Source organism: Conger conger, chromosome 2 (genome assembly GCF_963514075.1).
Source record: "Conger conger chromosome 2, fConCon1.1, whole genome shotgun sequence".
Classification (NCBI taxonomy): Eukaryota; Metazoa; Chordata; class Actinopteri; order Anguilliformes; family Congridae; genus Conger; species Conger conger.
In genome coordinates, this window is record NC_083761.1 from 53,246,611 (window position 1) to 53,261,909 (window position 15,299).

The 15,299-nt window shown below is 39.2% G+C and overlaps 2 protein-coding genes across 3 annotated transcripts; both read left to right on the top strand.

Annotated features, from left to right (window-relative positions):
* The first annotated feature begins 178 nt into the window (after positions 1-178).
* Positions 179-10,804, top strand: LOC133121634 (E3 ubiquitin-protein ligase CHIP-like). Its single transcript, XM_061230948.1, has 8 exons — positions 179-443; positions 1,221-1,451; positions 1,697-1,895; positions 2,329-2,494; positions 3,924-4,011; positions 4,801-4,857; positions 5,063-5,179; positions 7,077-10,804. Exons 2-8 carry the CDS (start codon positions 1,338-1,340, stop codon positions 7,200-7,202), a joined length of 867 nt encoding a protein of 288 aa, XP_061086932.1. The 5' UTR covers positions 179-443; positions 1,221-1,337; the 3' UTR covers positions 7,203-10,804.
* Positions 10,805-12,205: 1,401 nt separating this feature from the next.
* LOC133122116 (C-reactive protein-like) lies at positions 12,206-14,523 on the top strand. 2 transcript variants are annotated; one of them, XM_061231850.1, is made up of 3 exons: positions 12,206-12,317; positions 12,599-12,677; positions 12,887-14,523. In XM_061231850.1, exons 1-3 carry the CDS (start codon positions 12,315-12,317, stop codon positions 13,492-13,494), a joined length of 690 nt encoding a protein of 229 aa, XP_061087834.1. In that variant the 5' UTR covers positions 12,206-12,314; the 3' UTR covers positions 13,495-14,523. The 2 variants fall into 2 exon arrangements, with proteins under 2 accessions (XP_061087834.1, XP_061087835.1); XM_061231851.1 differs by having other exon boundaries at positions 12,229-12,317; positions 12,602-12,677.
* Positions 14,524-15,299: the final 776 nt, after the last annotated feature.

The following is a 15,299-nucleotide window of genomic DNA, read 5'->3' on the forward strand; positions in this document are numbered from 1 at the left end:
ATAAAGTTTGATTGATTAATTGAAGAACAGTGTTTTCATTCTTGATTTGTAATAATCGACGACTGCCACTGTCTCCGGGACCTACGGCTATGTACGCTCTATGGTTGGAATGCGCCCTCAGTATGATGCACTTCCGAGTTCGCATTTGGCATCACTGTTTGACTTCCTGGTGTATGCGACTATGCGTCATCAAAACAAGATTAGAGTGTGATGGTGAAAAAACATAAGGCATTAATGATCCTTAAAATGACATTCATTTTCTTGGTTTGTTAGTGAAAATTGTTCTTCTAATCTAATACATAGTTAAGGGTTTGGGAACAGAAAAATAGCCTGGTACACTTATCCGAGGCCAAGAGACATTGTGCTGGAACCTCGATATTGCCTGTTGACAACATCCGCAGGAGAGAGTTGCGCTAGCCGAAAAGGCTGTCTGTTTCTATCCGGTAAGTTAAGTGGGGTACCTAGCTAGCGAAGTAATGCTAAATCCTCCAATCCAAAGGGTTGGTCGTACATTCTGCTTCAGCGAAATGTAGTTTATTAAATTAAACGAATGTGTAAAACAGACGTTTGTTGATGTGGTAAAACCAAGGGGCAAAACTAGCTAGCTAGCTAAATATTATTACCCGACGATATCCAACTGCTAGTGTTTGGTCGTAAGTTACTTTACGAGGCAGCAGACTGACGGTCTATTATTTTCTTCAAATAGATTGCTGGCAGTTCTGGAAAGTTAAATGTCATTATTACTAGTAACATGTATTTATACAGTACTAACAAGCTGGCTAAACATGTGAAATGATATGAGTCTGACGTTAGAATAACTATCCAGCTAGACTTGGTTGTTTATGGAATGGAATTTGCAACCTTCACAAAACTGTTTGTTTTAGGATTATGCGTCTGTTTTTTTTAAGACAGCACTCTGGTCTGTAAAACGTGATCCGGAACAGTCATTTGTTGTATTGATGATGCTTAGAAGGATCCTGGAGAGTTTAGCGCTGCATGAGGCGACAGAGAACAGAATGGTTCAATCGCACGACTAGTAGTAGGCTACTTGCATTGAACCAATGTAGTAAACCTGAAAAACACGATGACCAGATGTTACATACATTTCGTGGAATACATGTCCGGTATGGTTGATACTCTAGCACTCAAGTGTAACGTAAGGTTGTTTGGTGAGATAAGTGCCACTTGGTTGTGACGTGTCTTCACCCCGGCTCTGTAAGGAGAGGACAGCGATCCCAACTGACGCGGCTCGGGCGAGCGGCGGGTGTCCGGCAGGAGACACGGGTAGCAGGATAGGGAAGCAAGGGGAAGAAGGCGCCGTGGGGTTGGCGGAGAAGATGGCGGCCAGCCCCGAGAAGAGCGCCTCCGCTCAGGAGCTGAAGGAGCAGGGCAACCGCCTCTTCCTTAACCGCAAGTACCAGGAGGCTGCTGTCTACTACAGCAAAGCCATCGTGAGTACCGCACTAGGACTGCGGACTGAATGAAACATTTGTTCTTGCATTCAGATCACTAGCCTTTGCCATGAGGCTAGTCAAACCCATTGCTCTAATTACTATTTAAATAATCCAGTTTGTTCAGGATATATGTTTTTGTTGTGTTGAGATTAAAATGCATTCTATTGTACTAAATCAAAAATCTAATAAGAGCTTTTCTAAAATGCTGCTCATCATTTTTTTTTTTTTTTTTTTTACTTCAGAACCGGAACCCCTCTGTAGCAGTGTACTACACGAATCGGGCACTGTGCTATGTGAAGCTGCAGCAGCATGACAAGGCCTTGGCCGACTGCAAGCATGCACTCGAGCTGGACAGCCAATCTGTCAAGGCACACTTTTTTCTGGGACAGTGTCACCTGGAGATGGAAAACTATGATGAGGCCATTGGCAATCTGCAGCGAGGTTTGTATTGCATCTGTAGTTATGAGCTGAACGGAGCTTTGAATGGGTGCTGTGTTATGCAATATTTTGGTGAAATTTGGAGCCCAGCCCCAATTTCCCTGTCCCTGGAGGTTTACCGTCCTGCAAGTTTCACTCCAACCCTAAGAAAGCACACTTCATTCAACAGCTCGTTGAGCTGCTAATGGTAGTAGAATCAGCTATGCCAAGTTATGGTTGAAATGAAAATCTACAGGATGGTTGATCTGCAGGAGCAGGGTTGAGCAGCCCTGCCCTAGATTCCATTTTGATTTATAAATTAACCCCGACTGTGACACAATGAAAACTGTGGGCATCATATGCGGCTCCTTAGCCAATGTAATTAAAAGGGCCCCTCAGTAATGACTTAAATGTTCATGAACATGTTGTACAATGCAGGTTGCGCTTGTTTTTTCAGCTTATAACCTGGCGAAGGAGCAGAGGTTGAATTTTGGCGACGACATCCCTAGTGCCCTCAGGATAGCCAAGAAGAAGCGCTGGAACAGCATCGAGGAGAAGCGCATTAACCAGGAGAACGAGCTGCATGCCTATCTGACCAAACTCATCCTGGCAGAGAAGGAGAGGTGAGACAGTCCTGTTTCCTGGCTGTTTCTCCAGCAACTGCAGCACTGGAAGTGACCTGTTACTATATCTGTATCTGTATCTATATCAGATATCTATATCTGTAACTGTAGAGGTGTTTTATGTGGTCAAAATGTGACAAACTTTACTACATCCTATAGTTGGAAGCAGTTTTATCCTGTTTTTTGTTTTGTTCCATTCCCATACTAGATTCCTGTACTCAAATATTTAATTCTGGTGGTCTGTATATACGTTGCGGAGGAAAAGTAGGTGACTTGCTAAAAATGCCTGCCAATTTTCAGGCCACCTACTGTAAACATCTCAGTGTTTCTTCAGGAATTTTCTGAATTCTGTGCGTCAGATGATCATGAGATCCAAAGACTGGAGATTTCAGCTTGCATGGCCAGTTCTCTTTCTATTTTATCAAGCTGTTCTGTCTTTTAATTTTGGTCATCAGGGTTTCACTGGGCCAATGCATGAACAAGGCTATTGTTGCCATACTTTGATTATAATTTAAATGCATTCTTTGAGCTCAGGGTACTATGGAACATAAAACCTAGAACAAATAAGAACGCTTTCTTTTATCTTTGAAGCAGTGAAGAACATTATTTACGGTGTAACTGAAGCATTTGTGCCAGTCTGACATTTATTCTGTGACAATTTAGTGAATATATTTAATGGTGAACATAAAACAACCTTTGATACATTTCCAACTGTCAAAATGAAAAGTCTTCTAACAGAAATCTGCTGAAAGTCTAAGTCTGCGGAATGGAAATGAGCTAAACTACAGATTCAGTATGATATTCTTGCTAACGTCAGTAGACTATTAGACTGAATATAATACAAACAGGAGCAAAGTCAGTATGTGACTGTCTTGGTTTACCACGTGATGGGATCATGAAATCCTATGTTGCGTTTGAGGCAGAGCTATGTGATAAGAATGTATTCCAATTAAAACCATTAACATGCTCTTGATCACATTCCCACTATTTTTGATGTTTAACCATTTTTGTCAGATGATTTATCTGTCGTAGTAAATTTATTGTGTTACCTGGCAGTTTCCCAACTGCTCATAATTAAACCTGTTTTAAAGTATATTGTATCCATGTTTTTAGTGATGTTAGACCCAATTCAAGCTTCCCTTCCCTGAGCAGAAGTGGTTTTAAACCAGCGAAGCATCTCACTTGGCATAAACCAGATTGATAAAACAATGAATTCAGGTTTCCATATTAAATATGTAGCTTTTTTCTGTGTCACTTTATTTAAGGTAGTAAATTACCTGCATTCAGTACTGATCGCCAAAAATATTGCTGTACTTACTATATTAGGTCTAAGTGCAGCATTTGATCCAGTGGATAATAAAATTGATTGAATGTATGAAGTAGAACCCAGCTCTGCTACATTGGCTGCTGTCCCTGTGCCTATTCTCAGGGAGCTGGAAGATTACCGCGAGAAACAAGAGGACGGTTTGGAAGACAACAGGAGCAGGAATGAAATGGCGAAGATCCAATCAAAACACGTGAGTTCCTAGTGCCTTCATAGGTGCAGAATCCATACCGCGTGCATGTCCCCGGTATCTACAGTGGGGTCCAAAAGTCTGAGACCAAAATGTGTCTATTTTGCTTTCTTTTCTAATTTAATACAACCTTTTCCATTACCAATTATATTATCAGTATAACCATTTGAGTGAAAAGTTGGATGTTTGTAAAAATTACATTAATTCTGGCACGGACTCCACACATTTGTGCAAAATTTCATGATCATGTTATCCCAGCATTATCTGACACTTGACTTTTGTCAGTCTTCAAGTGCCCCCAAAAATGTTCAATGGGGTTGAGGTCAGGTGATTGTGAATTGTCCTGCACTACTCTTCTTTGGTCTTCGAGTAGTTCTTGGAAAGCTTTGAAGTAACTTCACCCAGATTTTCAATGTGGTCTCAGACTTTTGGACCCCACTGTATGCATGTCATTTTTAACTGATGCCTTAAGGGAGGGCTGGCCAGCCCTGTTCCTGGAGATCTACCATCCATGCAGGTTTTCATTTCAACTCTAATTTGGCAATCTTGGTTGTACTAATTAGCAGCTGTAGGAGAGTGTGTTGAGTGTGGTGAGCTTTGTTAGGGTTGGAGTGAACCTCAGAACAGGGTTGGGCAGTTACTACAAAGTAACTGCAGCTGCTAGGTTTGTTGTGTTTGGTATGTTATTTCTGTTCTACTGCATTTTAGGCTCAGGTGCTGTAGTGTGGCGTTATGAGATGAATGGTCTGTTGACCCCCCTCTTCTGATTTGGTTTGCTTCTCTCCCGAGCAGGACAAGTACCTGTCGGACATGGATGAGCTGTTCTCCCAGGTGGACGAGAAAAGAAAGGTGAGCGAGGACCATTGTAGCATGCTAAGTTAGCACTAGTGCCATGCTACTATTTTCCCAGTGTTCAAGTTCAGGTTAACTTTATTGTCATTCCACAATATGTAGGGCATACAGAGGAGCAATTATAGCTACACAGTAAATACAAAATATACAAATATACAAAATACAAATGCACAAGGGGTCTTGTACGTACTCAAACCCACAGAAGCGCGAGATCCCAGACTACCTGTGCGGCAAGATCAGCTTTGAGCTGATGAGAGAGCCCTGCATCACCCCCAGCGGGATCACGTACGACCGCAAAGACATCGAGGAGCACCTACAGGTACAACCCCAGCTCAACCTCTGAACCGAGGATGGGCCTCTTCCACCACAGCTGTTCAAAGCAGGGGTTCTCTTCATATGGAATGTGTTGTGCTGCAGTGTGGTAGCTTATTCATCATGAGTAGCCTTGCAGATAGCCCATGAATTTGCTCCAAAACTGACCACGAGACACCAGTAAACACAATGCATCAATTGCAGCTATCATAAGTAAATTGTCACAGGCAAACCTGCAGTCATATCAAATAAATAGTCACAAGTTTAATGATACACTTAGCTACAGTTGTGTTCAAGAAAATAGCAGTACAACATCAGTAACCTGATGAACATGTATTAGTGTAATAGAAAAACAACAGACCCAACTGTCATGATCTGTGCGCTGCTTGTTCTGAGTAATTGACTCATTCATTGAAAGGGGCGTGTTCAAAATAATGGCAGTGTGGAGTTTAATTAGAGAATTCATTTATTCTGTGAAAAAACAGGTGTCATTAATTGTCCTTTATTAAGGAAGAAGGGAAGCAAATGTTTCACACATTGTTATAAAATATATTTCCTTCTGACTTGCTAAGTAAAATGGATCGTTCCAAACATTGTTTCAAGTGCATGCTCAGCTAAAATGATCTCAAATACTTTAAAATGGCAACAAAAACCTGAAACACGCCGAAGAAAATGAGCGACTACTGTTAAAACGGTTCGAAGAATAGTCAGAATGACAAAGATTCAGCCATTCATCAGCTCCAGAAAGTTCAAAGATGATCTACAATTGCCTGTAAGTGCTGTTACAGTCAGAAGACGTTTGATTGAAGCTAAGCTATCAGCAAGAAGCCTCCGTAAAGCACCATTGTTAAAAAAAGGGCATGTGCAGAATGGGTTAAAATTTGCCAAGGAACACATCGATTGGCCCAAAGAGAAATGGCTTAACATTCTGTGGACTGATGAGAGTAAAATTGTTCTTTTCGGGTCTAGTGTTAGTTGACAGTACGTCAGACAACCCCCGGGTGCTGAATTCAAGCCACAGGACACTGTGAAGACAGTGAAGCATGGTGGCGCAAAAATCATGGTATGAGGATGTTTTTCATACTACGGTCTTGGGTTCATATACCAGGGATCATGGATCAGTTTGAATACATCAAAATACTTGAAGAGATTGTGTTGCCATATGCCGAAGACAAAATGCCCCTGGGTGTTTCAACAAGACAACGACCGCAAACACACAAGTAAGCGAGCAACATCTTGGTTCCAGACAAAAAGGATTCAGGTAATGGAGTGGCCAGCTCAATCCCCTGACCTCAATCCCCTGACCCCATTGAACACTTGTGGGGTGACATTAAAAATGCAGTTTCTGAAGCAAAACCTAAAAATTCACAGGAACTTTGGAATGTAGTTTGTTCATCCTGGGCTGAAATACCTGTTTCTAGGTGCCAGAAGTTGGTTGACTCAATGCAACGCAGATGCGTAGCAGTTATCAAAAACAATGGTTATGCAACTAAATATTAGTTCAGTAATTTAAAGTGAAATTAAATCTTGAAAAATTTCTTCAGTTTATTCAGTTTGAAGAGAGTTTGACGTTTGAGTTTGTCGACACTGCCATTTTTTTTGAACGGATTAATATTCCTTTTCTTTGCTTCCTTGACTTGATAAAATTTGCTAATGCTTTGATTTGGAATTGAATGTCTAATTTTTCCACTTCCTTTGAAATATTGAACTAAAAGCTATTAAAAAATATTTGCACTTTATTCACTTTTTTAATGCACTGCTATTTATTTGAACACAACTATAGGTCTAAATAAAATGAGATGATATAGCGAAAACAACTAGATCATTGAAAATAAGCTGGTATGTCAACTTTACACAGATGTGCTGACCAGCCAAACCACTTTTTTCTGTGATCTGTGCCTTAGCGAGTTGGACACTTTGATCCCGTTACCCGGAGCCCGTTGACCCAAGACCAGCTGATCCCAAACCTGGCTATGAAGGAGGTGATAGACGCCTTCATCCTGGAGAACGGCTGGGTGGAGGACTATTGATCCACCCCGAGTGCCCGAGAAGGAGAATCCAGTGCATTTTTTTAAAAAGCACGGAAAGATGAACCAGAGACGAAAACAAACCCGTACGCCCTCCTGGATTTGCACTTTAAACGCAGCACCCACACAGCAGACTGCCAAACAGGAGTGCGGAGACCTGACTGTGACTTTCGGCTGTTCTGGGCTGTTCCCTCCCTTCCTCTCGGTCGGTTGGTTTCGGCTGGCCCCCTCCCAGCCTACCCCCCCCCCCCACAGCACTCAAATCTTTGGCCCAGACAGTCCCTTTGCCAGTGTTTCCTCATGGCTTTTTCTCCTATAGTACAAATGCAGCAGACCTGTTCTGTGCTGCTCTGGCCATTTTACTCTCTCTCTTTTTTTCTTTTTTTTTTGGTATAGTTTGTGATATTTTTTTTTTTAATCGATTTGAATTTTTGAGATTTTATTTACCAATTTATTGCTGAGTACTAGTCTCAGTAGTTATCTTCAAAAGCCAAAAACAGATCCAAATTACTTGGCAATCAAATACAGTAAGTGTTATGCAGGACTTAGAAAAACCCCGAAAAAACAGAGCAAGCTTTTAAACAGATTGTAGAAGTATATAAATGTACAAGTGCATTATGCGATAGTATGGTTAATGCTTTATCCACAGGGCTGTGGGTAATGTGTGCAAAGAGCAGTTAGCGCATGTTGGGTGGTACATTCCCACGACCTGCCATTAAGTTTCTACTATCACGGCTGCTGTGGGCCTCTACATGAGCAGCCATGATGGTCCTCTGCACTTGTGACTTCATTTGTCTTTCATTGGACAAATGTTTTTGACCCATTATGAAGATGGGTCAAGAGTCTTGATTTCACCAAGCTGAACTGCCCTTCTTGGGAGTACATGGTGTGAAGATGCTTTTTGTTGCTTCATTTCAAACAAGTTTGGGTTTCGTATGTGTCTGCAAAATATTGAGGAATGTTTCTTGAGGAGTTGTTGTGCCTGACCTGGACTTGCCTGGCCCTCAGTAGTCCCTAACTGTGTGGGAAATTAGAGGAATATTACAATAACACGTGTAAGATTTGATCCATAGCTGGGACAGGGTGAAGATGGCCCTTCGCAGCATATTGTGTTGCAGAGTTCCCTGGGTTGCAGTTTCAGTAACTGTCGATTCTTCTGCTCACGTGGCTGTTAAACAATCATCAGTCCCTCACGTTTTTCAAAACTTCATATTTCAGACTAGAAAAAATTCCGAACTTTCACAATGAACTGAACATCATTTTTGTCTGGAGCGGTAACCAATCATATTGATCATAGTTTTCATATGTATATTTTTTACATATGGTTTACCTGATATTATGCTGGGCCACAAAATACTGATGTGGTTCTAAGCAATAGGTGATTTGTTTGATGATGGCAACATGACAGTGATATTTATCATAATAGTTTGCTATAGTTTACTTTTATGTATTGACGTTTTTCCTGTACATGAGTAGTAGACCCGATGAGGCTGTTGTAAGGGGAGGTTCAAGGTATTCACATTACTTTGGAAAATTAGTGGTTGATGGTATTGAAAATACTTGCTGTGAATCACGTCCATCTGTTACAGATGCTGAATTATTAAAATAAAAAATCATAGTTAACCTTTTTTTGTGATTTGCCTCTGCTTAAATCATTCAGGTGGCTTTTCTCTTTATTCTTTTCAAATGCATCATTTGAAAGAATTTCTATCCAAGACGGTGTTATTACATTGTGTACACATTAAAATTTCCAGTGTTAAGTCAGTATTAAAAATGACTCTGGGCATTGTGGACTCGTATAACAGTTGGTTTAACACTGAACATTTTACTGTGTATGAGATTGGTGTAAATGCTGGATGCATGTATGTATGTCAATCCCTCTCTAGACTGTAGAATCAAAGGATCAAACTTAATGGCAACAGTAAATATCTAAGATTAGTCATATTCTAAGTTTCTTCTTAGATTGAGACAATTTCTGTTTGCTCAGCTGTGTTACAGTTTCATCAGAAGGAATGTCAGCATGTTGACTCCTGCCTCAGTAATAGCTGAGCAATTCAGTTAGAGGAGTGAGCATGAAATGGCTGGTTCACTGCAAGTGCTGCTTAAATGGCTAGTTAACGAATGACTATAAATTGTTATATTTGAGGGTGGGTATATTTAAAGACATTTGGGTAACACTTTACAATAAGGTTACATAAATTTGCATGAACTAATGCAGTTGGTGATTATCTCCTGAAACGTTAAGCTGTTCAGCTTTGTTTATGTATTTGTACATCATGAATACATGCTAACAACTTCATTATTTCATGCCTATTCATATTGGAATGAGAACCAGTTAATTTATCTGTTAATGCTTTACTAATTGTATGTTTAACCTATGGTTTGCCAATGTATAAAGATTCATGTTACCAATAGATTAGTTAGGAGTTAAGAAATACATTAATGAAAAGTGAATTTTGTGCTTAATTAATGCATTTGTAAATCATTCATTAATGTTAACTACGTTAGTTATTGCCAATTCATATGACCTTATTGTAAATTGTTACCAATATTTGTTTCACATTCGTGTCATGAATGTAGATACATTCTCTGTATAGTGTATCTGTAATTCTCATTGTTTGACATCTATCAACTCTCAGCAGTTGTCTTCATTCTCAAAATGGCTGTTGTTGATCACGTTATGTACCAGTATTGTGGCTATGCAGGACATGTCCAAGTTTTTTGAGCTTAAGATGCTTTTCTGCAGCAGACACCATGACTGAAGTGGCACTTCTTTTTAAGCGGATATTTGTAGTAACCTTACATAGCTACTCATTAGATATGAGTCGGCATAATTTATTTTGCTCAAAATAAAAAATTGCTGGGTTCAGTCTTCTCACCTACAGTATTTTCCAAACGGAAACTTTAAAATTGAATTTTGTAGAAAACTTGGCCATTTTCGTAATAATACAGACAGATAATAGGTTGCTTATGTCCTGACGACCTGAGTGGTTGGACTAGTTTTTTTACTGTGTAAATTTCAATAGTTTCTCTCATGTATATGAAAACCCTGTATACACTCTTTCAAATTCATGTTTCACCCTTTAATACTGGTAGGTGGTGGGATTGGCGGCGTTGTCACCAATTCTGTTGATTGTATGCATTTTATTTACTTATCTGTGTGCATTTGTGTGTTAGAAAGATGATTTTCAGAGTTGAGGCATTGTACAATTCAAAAAAATAATCTCAGTGCTGCTCCTCAAATCATGTTATAGTTTTCAGTAACCTCTCTCTTTCACAACTTCTTCTTGAACATCATCAGCATTAAACATTGGAAGTCTCCCTGGAGAAAGTGTGGTATGTGGTATAAAACAGGGTGCTTTTAGTGATCGATGTGTGTATGGTATTTTTGTAGTCCTTGCTGTAAAGCCAGCAGAACTGTGGTGTTGGTGTGCTTTCCTGCTTTTCCGGGCAGTCCTGATATTCAGGGGTCATTTGGGTTAACACTGAATGTTCTGCAATCAAAGTATGAATACTGAGAGCGTTGTCACCCTCTTGACAGCAAGTTCATATATAATATTAGACTCAGAATGGCTAGCAAATAAAGACAATTTATTTCAAAGTTTTCTGCTGTTTTGTCGTGTCTTTGTTCCTAGCATAATTGCAGCAGTATCATTTGTCTTGAATGATGAATTCAGTTTCATTCTGTATAAATTATTAACCTTTTGTTTACTGCACAAATTGCAAGTTTCAGTGACCCAGTAATCCCCCCCCCCATGGTTTTATTTCTGGAACCAGGCATTTGCCATTTCTACAATCCACTGGCAACTAGGAATATTGGAGAGCATAAGCAAAATTGGATTCGTTGAGACATTCAGCTTTTCTTCCTTTGTTACTATGTCCCCATTGACAAACTATTTGTTTCAAGAATTTAAAATACATTTAAATAAACTGTGTACTTGTAAAACTATTCAAGCAACCTCCCTCTTTGCTGTTCTTCCAATATGCCTTTGAGAAAGACTTAACTGAATGGAAGTGTAAAGTGAAGCAATGCTGTCTTTGCCATTATGGGTGGTATATCTGGACACTTGTCAATGGCATTATCCAGTAATACAAATGATGGCCGTACAATACTGACCAATAAGGCATCTGAGGGGCAACAGCTATTGCTGATACTTAACCCTATAGCATCAGTTAAACAATGGTCATTGACATACAGTACAGTTTGTAAGTATTTGGACAGTGGCTCTTCTCCAGCACATGGGAGTTGAAATGAAACAATGAATATGATACCCTCTTTAATTTGCAGGTATTTACATCCATATCAGGTGATCCATACAGGAATGTATACATAGTCTCCCCATTTTAGTAATTGGACATTTGCCTTTTCAGCTGTTATTCAGTCAGTATTCAAGTATTCAATCGCTTCCCGACTGCAGGTCTTGATTCACATATACTTGGTTGGAATCCATTATACCATTGATTGTAACCAGTGCCCCTGGACCTCTGGAATTAAAACCACCCCAAAACATCACTGACCCACCACCAATTTTCACCGTGGATATGACGCATCTCCTTTTATGCATCTATGTTTCGACGCCGAATATACCAATGCTGTATCTGACCAAAATGTGGTCACATCTGAGCACAGCGCCCTCGTTCAGTCATACTTTAAATGTGCATATGAAACCAAGACAGACCAAATTTGAATGTGTAATAGGTTAAGTAATTTAGAGGGGCTTATTTCTGTTTATTTTCTTGCATATTTTTACATTCATTTTCAGAATCTTATAAACATATAACATATTGGATTCTTGAATTAGATTGCTTTCTCCAGTTTGTACACAGCTAACATATGACATCATGTTTGATGTATAGAATCACATGTTGAAGAACAGTGACCTCCAGTGCACATCTGACATCTCTGTGTGTGCGTGTCTGTCTTGCTCTCTACGGCACAAATGAAGCAGTGTTATCCCGCAGCAGTTCTACGGACAGCCGTCTTTTGTAAACAAATCTATTGGGATAGTGATGTCATTGTCTGTACAAGGAGGGGAGAGGCGTCAAACCCAATGTGATAACTGACTGGAGCACAACCTGTTCCCATTCATCCTCTCAAGAAATCACAACTTTGAAATGGTAGGGGAAATGGATATATTACTGTTTTCACAGAAACACTATCTTAAAAGCAACGAGTTGACATTTGTATTTTGGTAGTATCTGGGGTCTGCTGTAGCTAATATGCAACGGGTGGATACTTAATGGAACAATTTGCCATTTGGTGCACTATGGAATGCTTTTTATTGTTACCATTTTCCATAATAACGAATCTCTGAATCACTAGTTATTAGATTGTGTATGTACAGTAAAAAGGATGTTGTGACAGTTTTCAGCTTGATGTTTGGGCTTGCTTGTCTTAGCAGCTTAGCTACAGAGACCTAGTGGTGCTGGTGGCCTCTCTATTACTCTATGGATTCAGCCTCTCCTCAGCCTCTGAAGGTAAACAGACTCTCCTTCATCACAGCTGAAGTAATGTACATTCTGTACTTATAAAGATTCTGCTTGTATTTGTTTCTCATTCCCTGCACATTCATTCATTGATTATTTAACTTATTATCTGGGTTTGTTGCCCCTGGGAATATCATTGATTGTGTCGACAGACAAGTCCGATTTACACATTGTTTAATTGATGTGTTATTCTATTGCAGTGGGTCTGAGTGGAAAATCATTGATTTTCCCATATGAGACGGACTACAGCTATGTCAGACTGACGCCGCAAAAACCCCTAGAACTAAATGCTTTCACGTTATGCATGCGGCTGGCCACGGAGCTACAGGAGGACCGACAGATCATCCTCTTTGCCTACCGCACCGGGGACTTTGACGAGCTAAATGTGTGGCGCGAGAAGGACGGACGCCTTTCTTTCTACCTGAGTGGAGACGGGGTAAACTTCAACCTCCCTGCACTCACCACCTTTAAGACAAGTTTGTGCCTTACGTGGGAATCTAAAACGGGTCTCTCTGCCTTTTGGATGAACGGAATACGGAGCGCGAGACAAGTTTATAAGGCCGGACATACTATTCGCGGCAAAGGAACCGTCCTTCTTGGCCAGGACCCCGACAGATATCTAGGGGATTACGAAGCCGTTCAGAGTTTTGTCGGTGAAATTTCAGATGTTAATATGTGGGACTTCGTTCTCACTGAAAGCCAGATAAAGGCAGTGCATTCTGGTGAACGTGTCCCCAAAGGCAATATTTTTGACTGGAATACAATAGCGTACCATATTAATGGCAATGTTTTAATCGTACCTGATTAAATAATAAATAACCTAATTATGAATAACCCCCACCTTTTTTTTTACGAATAGTTTTTTATAGTTTCAAATTGATGTGACAGAATTTATTAAAATTAAAATGGCAATTGCAATAATAATAATAATAATAATAATAATAATAATAATAATAATAATAATAATAATAAGAGGTACTGCTAGAAATTTAATGCAATATCTTTTAATCTAAGTAAGGTAAGATATAATGTAATATACAATGATCAAAGTGTTTCAAAATGTACATCAAAATTCTGTCTGGTGTAAGATTATACTAGGTTAATCACAATTAATCGTGTCCATCCAGCAATTTCAATATTATACATACATATACATAATATTGAGATACTTAAATAATGGCTATAAAGCATTAAGCAGTGATAAAAAGAACATTTAATGAAAAGGTGTATTTGTAATAACAGACCATTACTTCCTCATTTGGAAAAAATAAGATTTTTCAATGAACAGGGGAGCTCCAGAATAAAGTATGGAGTGAAGATAAAAAAGGAAAAAGGAGCACAATGACAAGTATGAGAAAGGTATGAAGATGGAGAATTCAACTGAAAAGAGAAGCCAAGTTGAGCAGCAGAATTGGCTCTAAATGGGTTGAAAAGCAATGGAGGAAGGCCAAGAAAAGGGTGGTTCTACTTGAGGAAACAAAGCTGCAAATCAACACTGCTTGGACTAGGACTCTCTCTTAGGACGGTATTAATCCTAAATGTTGCATGAGAAGAAAACAAACATGTCAAAGAAGGAATATTTTGAAAGAAGGGTAGGGAGGAGAAGTGAAAGAGGAAAGTGAAAAGCATAGGGATGTGACTGGAAGGTTATATGTTTAAACTCAAGGCTCTGTACACATTAGGTACCTGTTTTATTAATCACATATATTAACCCATTTCAATAATGTTCATTTGCAAGTTACATTGTAAATAACAAATAACTTGGAACGCAATTTATTGTTTTGTGTTCATATGGCAAATTGAATTGAATAAATTGAATAAAGAAGCCACTCTACAATATGCTGGTATGCTTTCACTCCCTGCGCAACAATTTTGAGCATGAAAGTGAGTCATTTTGTGAAAGGGTCAGCGATATAAGGATTGTTCATTTTTCTACCACAAGATGGCAGTAAATGATTGTTACCGATTAACCGAATGGATTTATGAAATTATATCTTTGGTTTTCTTGAACATATCTTATTTTTCTTGAAAATACCCAAGATTCATGTCACAATATATATAATATAATAGATATGTATATATGATATAGCCAAAAATAACTTTCCAACGGATATTTTGTTAACAAAGATTTTCACATTGGTCTGTTTTTATCAAGATCGCAATGTTCCCTCAAAATTACGAGAATTAAAAAAAGGTCATTATATTACCTTTAATGATGGAACTTTGTATGTTTCCAAAAGGAAACACTGTGTGACTGTGCAGTGTTTCCCTTTGGAAACATACCAAATTCCATAAATGTGGATATTTCTGGAAATCTATTTGAACTTGTCAATCATTCTGACTGCATGTAATGTATGATAAAAGCAGGACAAACAACGCTCCGGCTTGTGAAGGTCACTTGACGGTCGACAGTAGTAAAACAGTGTCGGTTTTGTTGTGGGTTGAATGAAAGGCACTAAAGTAAATACATTTCCTTGGGTGGCCTTACAACAGGAGGTAATTTTGACAGTGCTTGAGAGCACCCTTCCTTTATTCAATATTCAGTAAAATCAGCCATTCAGTGCATTTTTCAGTATGTGACAATAATGCAAGAAACAAACACCCAGTGATCAC